Here is a 12,280-nt window from a genome sequence, read left to right as displayed (position 1 = left end):
CACTGAAAAACACTGTTTTTAAGGATTAATATCTCGAGTTAGGTAAAGAAATCACCTATACTCGCAATATATCACTAATCTTAATTTTTTGAGAGCTTTCCAAAAATATACAACAAAGGTCTCCGTTTTCTCAAGCTGAAATTTTCATTAATTTTTCACCCTATGATTTTTGCCCGAGACCGTCGTATTTGTCCGAAAATCACACCAAAGTGTCCGAAACAAAATTGGCACCCAAGTTATTTTGATTCCCCTACCCTTTAGCTTTCCAAAAATGTATAACAAGTGCTTTGACTAAAAAAATCGAGCGATTTTACAAATTTCCCCCTACTATATGTCAAAAATCTAATCATACACAGTAATGATTTTGCCCTGTTTTTGGCTGAAATTTTACGGTTTCTCTGAATATTCCTATGATTTTTGCATGAGGAATATAAGCACCCTTATAAGCATTTTTTAGCCTTGTCAAGCCCTCGAACTAAGCACCTCCGAGCCTGTTTTCTATATTTATAAAAAACATGTATCTGGATATCTTGGTTTTATCGGAGCTCGTTTAAAGCTTTTATAGAGTAGGGTTTAGATAAGGGTTTCGAATTCAAGATTTACAACCCATACCGTCATATTTGAACGTTCATTTTTGTTTCCCTTTTTAGTTGTTTCGGCTTTGTGGTAGAGAATGAAAGGAAGACAGAACATCAATGTTACATGTTCGCTGAACTGGAGCAAGATCAACCAGCTTCGGCCGTCATCAATTTCATACATAAAGCCATGCGGTACGCTCGTGTATAAACTTTAATGGTGGTGTTGGATTATGTTTCAGTTGAGAAGCAAACGTAATGGAGAAAAATGGTTCCTATTCCACATGAGTAGCGTTCGATACGTAGTTTGGCTCAACGGTAGAAGAGCACGCGTTCTCAGACCAGATGTAGAATTCGGGAAACCTATATAATACAATCATGTTAGAACTGTAAAATAAAAAAAAATCATCTAACGAAAAACAAATCTGCTGTGGTAACAAAATAAGCATAAGCTAAACAAAGACATATAAAAGCAAATTTAATTTCGAAGACAAAAGATGGAAGATGTTTTATTGGTAAAATACAGACTGGTCTGTAAATTATATTTATACACTTTTTTTATTTACTTACTGTCATGGTTTCGGTGGCAGCATGCAGGGATTTCCCGAGCTGTTAATTAAAATATACATTTAATTGTAAGCATTTTACTGTACAAAAAATTATTCACTCTCAGAGGGTCAACGATATAGGTTGGTTCAACGCTCAAAATTTTCAAAGACAACCTTTCAGAACATTTTGCTACTCAGTACTCAAATACTTGTTTTTTACAAGCATAACGTTTATAAGCATACGTAGGCTCACTATTTGGTACCCAAACAATGGCTCTATTGAACAATCGAATGCTAATCACATTGCGAGCCTGGTATAGGTGCAGACACTTGCTCATAAAAAAACATGTAATATCGAATTCAAACTGGTGTCTCTAAGAGAAAAAGTAAATTTTTGTTTTGAAGAATTTTCATACTGTTGGCTTCTTGGCTACAATACATGGGAACTTGATTTGATTAAATAAAAAGCAATTTGTTATACTTTGTAATATTATCGCGAAATATATTTGAAAATATTCCAATGTTTTTTCTACGTTTTCTAAGATATATAGTTTTACAATATTCCTTCTTTGTTATTTAAAAAGATAAACACCCTTTATTATGTAAATAGATCTTATCTTAAAAAATCTATAAAATTAACAATGATCTGGTCGAATGTCTTCTGACTTTACATCCTCAACCTCGAATAAAATGTTGCTTTCTGATGCAGATCAATATGATAATTCTAATTCGCAATGATGGACTTATTGGTATACTTAAAAAGAGCTAAAAACAGTAAAAAAGGCCTTTAAAAAATGTACAAAATCTAATCAGAGGATAATTATCAAAATAAATAATTTTTCAAGTTCTATAATAAGATATTTTAGGTGTGACTCGTCTACATCTTGAATTGAGTTTCATCTATAAGAAGTATGTAAAAAACATTGTTGAATCTCATAACTTGGCACTGCTTGGCAATGTACCCATTTAATAGCATATAGTCATGCACAACGTTAAAAGGAAAAAAATCCCAAAAACACAGCAAGCAGCAAACTCAAATTTTAAAGCTTTTATCACCTTTCTCCAGCCTACATAAAAAAGCATGCAGGAAGGAGCCTTGTCAAATCGCAAAAATTTTCTGTATGTTTTGTACGCCATCACTCAAAATTTTTTAAACTCTTATATTAGGCCTTCTTTCAACATTTAAAATCTTACATTTTGATGGAAAATGCCTTTTTTCTCTGTGAGCTGTATCGTCTGGTTTAAAAGCTGTTAAGCGATCAGTTTTATTTTCTGCCAAGTCTGATTTGAAAACCTTACTATCAAATGCATTCTTGCAATGTTTTCGTTCAGCCCGAGTCCAATCTTGACTTGCAATTCTTTCGACAGTGCACCAAGATTCCTTGTCCATATCTATTTCCTATTCTAAATGTCTGCAAAATAAGAAGATAAAAAATTTCCCTTTCAATCACATTACATATATGAACAGAGATATATTTACTATGTTTAAAGATTCTACTTAAATCTAGAAAAGAGCAGTCAACTTTTCTTTCGACTTTTCAACAGTCTGATACTTTGTTTATATTTTATCGCCCCATTTTTGTGCACTTGATCGGTAGTTATAGTAACCGATCAAAAGAACAATTAGCAAAGTAGATATTTTTTATTCCATACTCAATACGAGGCCGGTCGGAAAGGACAGAAAAGCTGTTGGCATGAACAATGCTCAGGCTTTTGGTTGGCCAGCTTGCTATTGTCTTTTCTTTGGGATTGTTTCTTTTCTGCATAGAACAATGGGATCATACTTAGAGTATATTGGCTTGGTTTGAAAGCAAGATTTTGTCGTACTGTGTTTGAAATTCTAGCTTTTTGAAAGGCCTTTTGGTTCTTTTTGCTGACTGAACTCATCTTGAACATGATAGCCATGATTAGCGTGATTTGACACACACATTTTATGTTTAGATCTATTCTTGAGGTTTTATATAATATTTATTATAGGTCATACATCCATGAACTATTTAGACTATTGATTTTGGTGTGAAATTATAAGAAGGGTTGAATAGTAACTTTGTTTTTTTATCGTTGCCGCCTATTATGTATGTATGGAACTTTAGAACTTTAGGGATCTTCGACAAAAAACTTTCGAATTTTTTATCGGCATTGGGCCGATAAGGGGTTGGGGGGGTCCAACTACATACCGATAAAAAAACAAGTATTGAGACGAAAATCCTTTCAGCCAATTTCTTTCTGATTTTGTCCACATACAAACTCCACTGAAAGCATATGATTTCACTTGCTTTCACCTTTGCGTGCAAATTCGCAGCTTTAAAAGTACAGTTTTGAACTAGCTTGGATAAAAAACTCTTTTTTCATTGGCCAGCACGCTGCCTTTTCCTTCGAAATGTTGTGACTTCATCCCGTCATTTTAACTTTCGTTTTGATTAACAATATCAATGCTGGTATGAACAAACTCAATGTTGGTGCACAAATAGACAAAAATTCAACGATGATGGGTGGGAAGGTGATGGCGGACAAGATTGGAGGAAATTGTGTTTTCGAAGATGTAAAAGTTGGATTTGAAAAATTTTGGCCGATAAGAGCAAGGGGGGGAGGGGTCTGAAGCTTATCAGCCCAATGCCAATTAAAAAATTTTTTGTCGAAGACCCCTTATATAAGTCGTTTGGCGGAAACCGTGACACGGGTTTCAATGTTTTCATTTTGTACAGGCGGACGACTGGGGTTTGGGCGGGCGATTGCGCTTGATTATCGAAGGTAAAAAGACTTACGATTTATAAGGAAGAGGAGTGAATATCAATCAATCAAGTTTTTTGGTCAGTCGAAATTTCAAACTCATTTTAAAAATGTCAAACCAAGTTTAATGAAAAGCCCTTAGAGTCCACTGCCCAGTTGGCGACCGGTCTAGTTGGCAACCGAACGTCTTTGAACCCAGAAAAGTAAAACAAAAACAAACTTCTGGAGAATTTCTTTCTTTTCCTGTTCTTGTCAGGAACAAGTGCAAATTAGGATATACCTGTCGGCAATCTCTCCTACTTAGGAGACTTGTATCCTAATTTGGAGATTTAGGTATCCTAAATAGGAGAGCAGACACTTTGACCTGGATTTATGAGGTTATGGAAACTATGCAAACCTTTTCTTCATCAAGATTTGCACCACTGACCAAAATTTCAAGTAATTTCTCTGGCGGGTTCCTCGAAAATTAACATCCTTAATAATCTGCCGTTCAGAGCCTAAAATTTTGCAAACACGAGCTAAAGATTTGTTTTTCATTTTACGGAACGGCCCGCTACGGTCCGAATTTCAAAATGGTAGCCGTATAGAAGGAAGGGGCCTGTTGTGATTTTCGCGCGAAAAAAGCTTTCGTGTATGCTAGTTTGCACATTTTGAGTGGTTTTGGGCTATAGTTTTGCATTCCGCCAGCCAAACTCGATGAAATTCAGTACACAATCTCATTTGCTTATTATTTACATCTTGGATGTGGTAAGATGGCGCGGATGTCTCTGGTTGGTGAAAAATACAGGTTTTTTGGTTTTTAGTATCCTAATTAGGATGTTGATTGCTATTTTGGATACTTTTTTGTATCCAATTTAAGATACTCTCCTAAGTAGGAGAGATTGCCGAAGGTATACTAATTTGCACTTGTTCTTGACTGACCTATTTCCTGTATATACTGTGTCAGGCTGTATCATTTGAGGCGTGCAATAGTACGCGCACACCTCCACACACACCTGAAATGTCTTAGGAGTGCGATTTATTGCAAGCCATAAAATTAGTTTTACAACTCAAAGTTGAGCATAGCACTCCTAATCACGCGTCTAAATTACTAAAATTAAGGTTTTAGGAGTGTGATTGACCACACGCCTGGAATTTTCAAATGATGCAGCCTGCTGTGTAAAAAAAATTCTAGAAAAAACGAGTAGAATCTTGAACGAGTAGTATCCCCCGGTAAAAAAATTCCTGTGCCGTGAACAAGAAGTTTGAAAAAGCGCACCTGAGAGTACTCATTTTCAAATTTTGAAAGAATGAAAAGTTTTTTTTGCCAAAGAAAGCTGAATAAATGCTCTTGAAGTTGGAAAAAACACTTATGCTAAAAGAGGTCTCCTTCCTGGAGTCATGTAAGTTTGAAGATTTTTTTTGAAAAATCCTGTTTTTGTTACTGCCGCAGGCACGAGTTTCGACCTGCCTACACCAGTCATATAGTGTCATATCTTTTCGAAATTTATGAATGGTAAGCCTTTATAACTCTGAGAAAACATACTAAATTTTCTTTTCAAAAGTCCTACCAGAGACTTTGTAAACAAAAAATATGTATGGCTCCAGCTAATGTTTGTATGGCTCCAGCTAATTTTATGGTCTTTTAGCCTCCAAAAAATTGGGCGGTAAGTCATGTGAGTAAAGAAAATGACGTATTTTGAAAGCCGTCTATATATACCGTAAATTGGTCTAATGTCAACATCCCTCTTCTAATTTTGACACTCTTCTTTGGAGATGGGAATAGTAGGAAAGACGGAATCGCAGATTGAAACTAATTTTCTTTGCTTAACAATCAGAGGAAAAATTCTTTTGTCAATGATTCCAACCTTTCTATTATTCTTATCTCTAAAGGAGGATGTTGAAATTAGAAGACAGATGTCGACATTAGACCATATTACGGTATTGAATAACAAATTACTCCAGCCAATAAAACGGGATAAATTAACTAGTACCTAGGTAACAGTTGTGTTATAAAAGACAAATCAATTGTATGACAAAATCTTTAAAAAAAATTCTGCTGGAGTAATACCTACACCTTTCCTGTAATTTGTGTGCATTATTTTGATGCTCTCCACCGTTTGATCTCTGGGCGGTAAACAAACCCATTTTTGCCTGTGTTTCTTTAGGGAAAGTTTGTTTTTTTGAGCTTTTCAAAATCCCTCTATTCATGAGATTATACCACCCTGAAAAGTTTTTGCCAAAAAAAGATCGTTATCAAAAGTTAGAAGCTGAAACCCATTTTCCCCTAACCCTTCGCAACCTAAAAGGGGTTTGTTTACCTCCCAGACAATCTTATACACAACGGTGGAGTGCACATTTTCCTAGTCCATTTCTGAGAAGTTTGAATTACAGGAAAGGTGTATTAAAAGATCGTTGCGTTCTCCCAAACAACTATTATAGAAGAAGCTCTTTTACGATTGCCAAGTTTTGAATTCCAGTCAAAGACAAAAGGACGAGATGTGATTATGAAAATAGAAGAAAGATTTTCAAACAGACGAACCTTGAATCCTTGTGCTCAAGGAAGGCTAAGTCTTTTTTCAACCAGCCATTCTGACCTTTTGATTATTCCTATATATATCTAAATATGGTGACCGAATCAGCATAGCTGTCAACTCTCCCGCATTGGGCGGGAGACTCCCGCATACCAATGTTTTCTCCCGCGGGAAAAAAATTCAGCCAAATCTCCCACATTTTCAGGATTTTCTCCCACATTCCTGAAAATTTCCTGATTTCCTGAAAAAATTCAGGTTTTGAAATAACGGAATGGCAAAATTTCCTGATTTTGGAAAATTGGGACAAAGAATTTGCCGATTTCCCCGTTTTCCCAAAAAAAAAATTCCAATAAAATCGGATTTAGCAGGGAAATTCCCTCCGATCTACCGATCTTCCAATTTAGAAAAATTGGATTTTTGTGAGGCGAAGTTGACAGCTATGAATCAGATGGGGGATGTCAACAATTAGACTAACTTACGGTACAGCAAAATCCATATTTTTTTAGCCTATAGAACATCAGATTATAGAAATACCAAGTGTGTTAACTAGAAAATTTCACTCTGTTTTGTTTGCCATCTTTACATTCACTATCAGCCACACATTATGTTCAATATTTTAAAAGCCATTTGCTCTTAAGATAATATACCGTAACTTTGTGCAGTGCCTTGTCTAATTGGGAAGAGATGGTGTTTTTACAAGCTTTCATTTGAATTGGTTGGTCGTTAACCAGTAATATAACAATTTTGTTACTTTTTCTAAAGAACACATCATTTTTGGACCTACCCCGGTGGGGTGGAGGTCCTAGAAATTAACCCGTGTTCGTTAGTTAGTTCGTTCGTTAGTTACCAACTTTTCTCGAGATTGGCTCATTCAATTTTTCTGATTTTTTGCACAAAGGTGCATTACTATAAACCCTCGAATGTGACGGAGCCCGATTTTCGAAGAAAAAAAATTTTCCGGCCGGTAGAACCGGAAATGTCCTGAAAAAAGCGTTTTTTTGAGATTTTCTCCAGATTTTATCATTAGTTTTTTGCGATTTTTTGCACATAGATGCACATTAGTACTGCCGAAAAGGTGTCGAAAACTGTTTGCCGAAAAAAAAATTTTTCCGGTCTGTAGAACCAGAAATGTGCCGGAAATCGTCGTTTTTTCACATTTCCGTCACATTTTTTCAACTTATTTAATTGTTTCTTTACAGAAAAATGTTCTTTATGATGATGCCCAAAACTTAGCATTGTTTGATTTCCAAAAAAATCATCCTTTGAATCCGGAACTCCTTAAAAATCGCCGGAACAGGCGAAAACCGGCGTAAAACGGTTTTCCTTCATTTTTTCAACTTATACTAGACAGATTTTCATGATTTTTCGCACAATGATGTAAAATGGTAATGCCCAAAATGTGACAGAGCCCAATTTTCGAAAAAGAAATTTTTCCGGCCGCTAGAACCGGAAATGTCCCGAAAAAAGCGTTTTTTGAGATTTTCTCGAGATTTTATCATTAGTTTTTTGCGGTTTTTTGCACATAGATGCACATTAGTACTGCCGAAAAGTTGTCGAAAACTGTTTGCCGAAAAAAAATTTTTTCCGGTCTGTAGAACCGGAAATGTGCCGGAAATCGTCGTTTTTTCATATTTCCGTCACATTTTTTCAAGTTATTTAATTGTTTCTTTACAGAAAAATGTTCTTTATGATGATGCCCAAAACTTAGCATCGTTTGATTTCCAAAAAAATCATCCTTTGAATCCGGAACTCCTTAAAAATCGCCAGAACAGCCGAAAACCGGCGTAAAACGGTTTTCCTTCATTTTTTCAACTTTATACTCGACAGTTTTAATTTTCTCTGAATGATTGAATAAAGTGTCGATATTATTTTTCTTTCACCGTTAAACATCGATGCGTTTCTTAATTGCTTTCTCCGTTCCAATAGATATATAAATCGAAATTTAAAATTATACATTACTTCCATTAAATTCTAATTATTCGTTTTATAAATAGGTAGGTCCATTAAAGTATTACTTGTTATTACTTCAAATGACCAATTATCAAAGTATCTTATAAAAACTCAATCTCACCTGGTCTAGTTACGTAATAGTAACTATCTGTTTTTTTGCTTTTTTTTATTTTGGTTTTTATTTCTGGTTTCATTTGCACTTATTTTTCATTGAAATTAAGGGATTCCTGGAGTACTTGTGGAGAGATTTTGTTGAAGTTTGATATTACATAAGGGACCATTCAAAAAGTACGTACGCTCAAGAGGGGGAGGGGGGTACTCCCGAAAGCGTACGAGGGGAAGGGGGGTCCTTGAGGAGAAGTACGTACACTCCTAATTTTTTCTAAACTGTCTTTTTGAGAAAAAAACGCAATATTTTCACATCAAAAAATTGTTATTTTTCATTTCTCCTTTGGTATTTTTGTTCATCTTATAGATTCTTTTAATTTTTTGAGACTTTGTTATAAATACGATTGGATACCTACATATTAATGACATTCTCTTGATCGGATCAGACACGAACTCCAGTATGGGTACTTCATCAGAAAACGAGGACCCTGTCGGTAATTTCGGAATTTCTCATATCAATAACTCAGGCAGACGCTATCGATCTTATCTCTCTATTAACAATCTCTCAGCAATGACAAGTTGCTTCAAAAAGAACGAGTACGGTACTTGGATTCATCCACGTAGCAAAAAACCACACCAAATTGATCATTTTATTGTGAATCAACAAATGACACATCGAGTTCGAGATGCTGGAGTCACTGCATGCCTTCTAGATAGTGATCACCGAGCTATATTTATTAAACTTAAAATTATGAAACGATTGAAAAAGAAGACTGATCTGCGTAGTAAAATGACAAACCTCGATATCTCTGCTCTTTCAGATGTGACGAAACGTAATAAATTCTGCGAAAATGTTGCTCGAAAATTCAACGATTCTGACTCAAATGGTTCGTACAAAACACTTTCTGAATCAATCAGAACGATATGCCAGCAATCCCTTCCAAATAAAACTAAAAATCAACCAGGATGGTTTCAAGCAAACTCAGCTAATTTATTACCTTTAATTCAATCACGAAACCAAGCTATGAAAAGTTACTTCCAACGCTCTACACGCTCCTCTTTGAACCGTCTCCGTTCAGCAAGAAAGAAACTGAAAGCTCTAATAATCAAATCGAAAAACGATTGGATTTTAAATCACTGCTCAAGACTCAACCGTCATCATGGTACGAAACCAGCTTGGGATTCCCTCAAAGCTCTTAATCACGGACTCTCAAAACCAAAACATTCAGTTTCTCGACAAATGAAAAAAACAAATGGTGCCTTATGTTCCACTCCTCAAGAAAATGCAACTGTCTTCTATGAACATTTCAACAATCTCTACAATAGAGAAGAAAACTTTAATGTATCCGTTCTCGACCCCATCCCTCATCACGACATCGTTCAAGGATGCGATCATGATCCAACTGAGGATGAAATCAGAAAAGCTATACAAAAATTAAAGAACACTTCTCCAGGAGACTCTGGTATACAACCACAAATATGGAAATGTTTGATTGATCATCCAGAAACAAGTCAAGCTCTTACCAACATCATACTTTCAATTTGGCAAACTGAAAATATACCTAATGACTGGAATGTAGGACGTTTGACGATTCTACCAAAGAAAGGCGATCTTGGTTTACCAAAGAATTATCGTGGGATCATGTTACTTGAGACTGCTTACAAGATAATTGCAATCATTTTACATTCTCGCCTATTACCAATCGAAGAAAATCTTGACCAAGAACCGCAATGTGGGTTTTAGACCTGATCGAGGCTGCATTGATGCCATTTTTACAGTTAAAACAGCCCTTCGCAAACGACGAGAACACGGAAAAGAATCCTGGGTATTTTTTCTTGACCTAGTCAAGGCTTTCGATCGCGTACCCAGGCAGTTACTATGGCTTATCTTAGAGAAATTTGGAGTTCCACCTAAATTAACCAGTCTTCTTAAATCCTTACATGAAAACTTCACCGTTAAATTCACCGTAGACGAAGTCACGCATATAATGTCATGTACCATTGGCGTGAAGCAAGGGGATATTCTCGGCCCCATACTGTTCACGTTTTTTCTTGCAGCTGTAATGATCACCTGGAGAGCAACCACCAGCCTACCATTGTGCATTTTTAGATCAAAACAGGATGCCAAAATGACCGGTCGGAGCTACCGTGCATACGGCGAGGAGTATGAATTTCAGGATTCTGAATATGCCGACGACACAGCCCTCGTTTTCGACTCAAGAGAAGACGCTAGTGTTGGTATACCGCTCTGTATGACCCATTTCGACTGTTTTGGAATGGAGATCCATTCGGGGCCACCTGATTCGAAATCTGTCGTTCTTTTCTGCTCGAAACCACCATGTATGTATGACGATCCTGCAACCTTTGATCAAGCTGACCTATCGAATATAGTTTTTGGTGACAGATTTATTCCTGTTGAGCGAGAGTTTATTTATCTTGGTAGCGTCATAAATTCCGATTCCTCAGATGATCTTGATGTTGATCGTAGAATACAGAAAGCGTGTAATGCATTCGGTATGATGAAAAGTTAATTATTTTCCCGCACTAAGATAAAGCTTAGTGTCAAAGCAAAAGTTTATCAAGCATTTATTCTACCCATCTTATTATATGGTGTTGAGTGTTGGAGCTTGACGGAAAAGCTTCTTTATAAATTGAGAGCATTTCACCATCGGTGTGTAAGAAGTATTTGTCGTGTTACTTTACTCGATCGTAAACGTACATCTGATCTTCTCGATAAACTTTCTATGGAATCGATAGACACCTACATTTGTCGTCAACAGCTCAGATGGGCTGGGCATGTAATGCGCATGCCTTGGAATCGCCTTCCACGGAAAATGTTGTCGTGCTGGGTCCGTTCTAAACGTCCTCGTGGTGCTCCGAGATACACATATGGTCGATCTCTATTTAAATGTTTGAAAAAATCTGGCATTGATACTAATGTTTGGCATGATTTGGCTTTGAATAAATTAGAATGGAGAAATTTGATTCACTCTGTGAAAATTGATCCTTGATGATAATTACTTGACTAGTGTATTTCTTTTTACTAAGACAATACTATTTTATTTTCCGAATAGCATAGTGTTTTATTAGTTTTTGAAATTTATTTTATGCGCTGTGATCCTCATGCTTTAGGCATGTGGCCTATGCCCTTATTTTTGGGTAGGTTTAGTCTCTCTCTCTCACCTACATATTCTACTGTTACAAGAGTTTCAAGTTGTGACTTTGGTTAGGGGGTGTACTAAAAAGCGTACAAAAGCGTACAAGGGGGAGTGGGGTCAAAAATTTGCCATTTTCGAGCGTACATACTTTTTGAATGGTCCCTAATACTTGAGCAATTTTTGTTAATTCTTTAAAAAAGTTGAGAGGTTTCAGAGTCAAAATTGGAGAAAGTGAGGATGTGAAAAAATAGTTCAAATGATGAATATCATCAAACAAGACTGAATATTTTCAATAAATAAGAAAAGAAAAACTACCTTCAGAGGTTTACCAATGCATAAGAAAATTGTGCTATCTGTTATCAGGTTACTGGAACATGGCTGTATAGATTTTTCAAATGTCAATTACTTAAGGCATACAAATCTTCTAAAGCTTTTGCAATTTATGTTTCTTTTGTAGAAGTTTATATTCATCATAAATTCTAAGTTTATGCATCCAAAAAAAGTTCATAAATTTTGGAAAATGAATTAAAACTCTAATTTGTGACAAGTATCAAATTTCAAGTATATTCTTAGTTTGTACCACCCTTTTAGAGCTAAACTGAGTTAAAGAACAACCGTTTTAGTTGGATTCAAGGATTGTTTGTCACTTTTTTGTTTTTATCCAACGACTCACAAAAGTATGCTTTATTTTATATGAT

General features: G+C 35.8%; 2 protein-coding genes across 2 annotated transcripts in view; both read left to right on the top strand.

Annotated features, from left to right (window-relative positions):
- LOC136798800 (tensin-3-like) overlaps positions 1-1,754 on the top strand; it is a 37,781-nt gene extending 36,027 nt beyond the window's left edge. Inside the window, exon 25 of the mRNA XM_067055469.1 lies at positions 651-1,754. Within this exon, the coding sequence (XP_066911570.1) occupies positions 651-786 (136 nt within the window). The 3' untranslated portion in view covers positions 787-1,754. The remainder of the gene's footprint in view (positions 1-650) is intronic.
- A 7,130-nt stretch (positions 1,755-8,884) lies between these two features.
- Positions 8,885-10,168, top strand: LOC136798815 (uncharacterized). Its single transcript, XM_067055490.1, has one exon. The coding sequence runs from the start codon at positions 8,885-8,887 to the stop codon at positions 10,166-10,168; it is 1,284 nt and encodes a 427-aa protein (XP_066911591.1).
- Positions 10,169-12,280: the final 2,112 nt, after the last annotated feature.

This window comes from Clytia hemisphaerica, unplaced genomic scaffold (assembly GCF_902728285.1).
Source record: "Clytia hemisphaerica strain Z4C2 unplaced genomic scaffold, Clytia hemisphaerica genome assembly, whole genome shotgun sequence".
In the NCBI taxonomy this organism is placed as follows: Eukaryota; Metazoa; Cnidaria; class Hydrozoa; order Leptothecata; family Clytiidae; genus Clytia; species Clytia hemisphaerica.
The sequence above is the reverse complement of the archived record's forward strand: the minus strand, read 5'-3'. Positions and strand labels throughout refer to the sequence as shown.

Bases quoted from the DNA above. Each gene is read 5' to 3' on its own strand.
- LOC136798815 (XM_067055490.1), top strand. From the start codon at position 8,885: ATGGGTACTTCATCAGAAAACGAGGACCCTGTCGGTAATTTCGGAATT.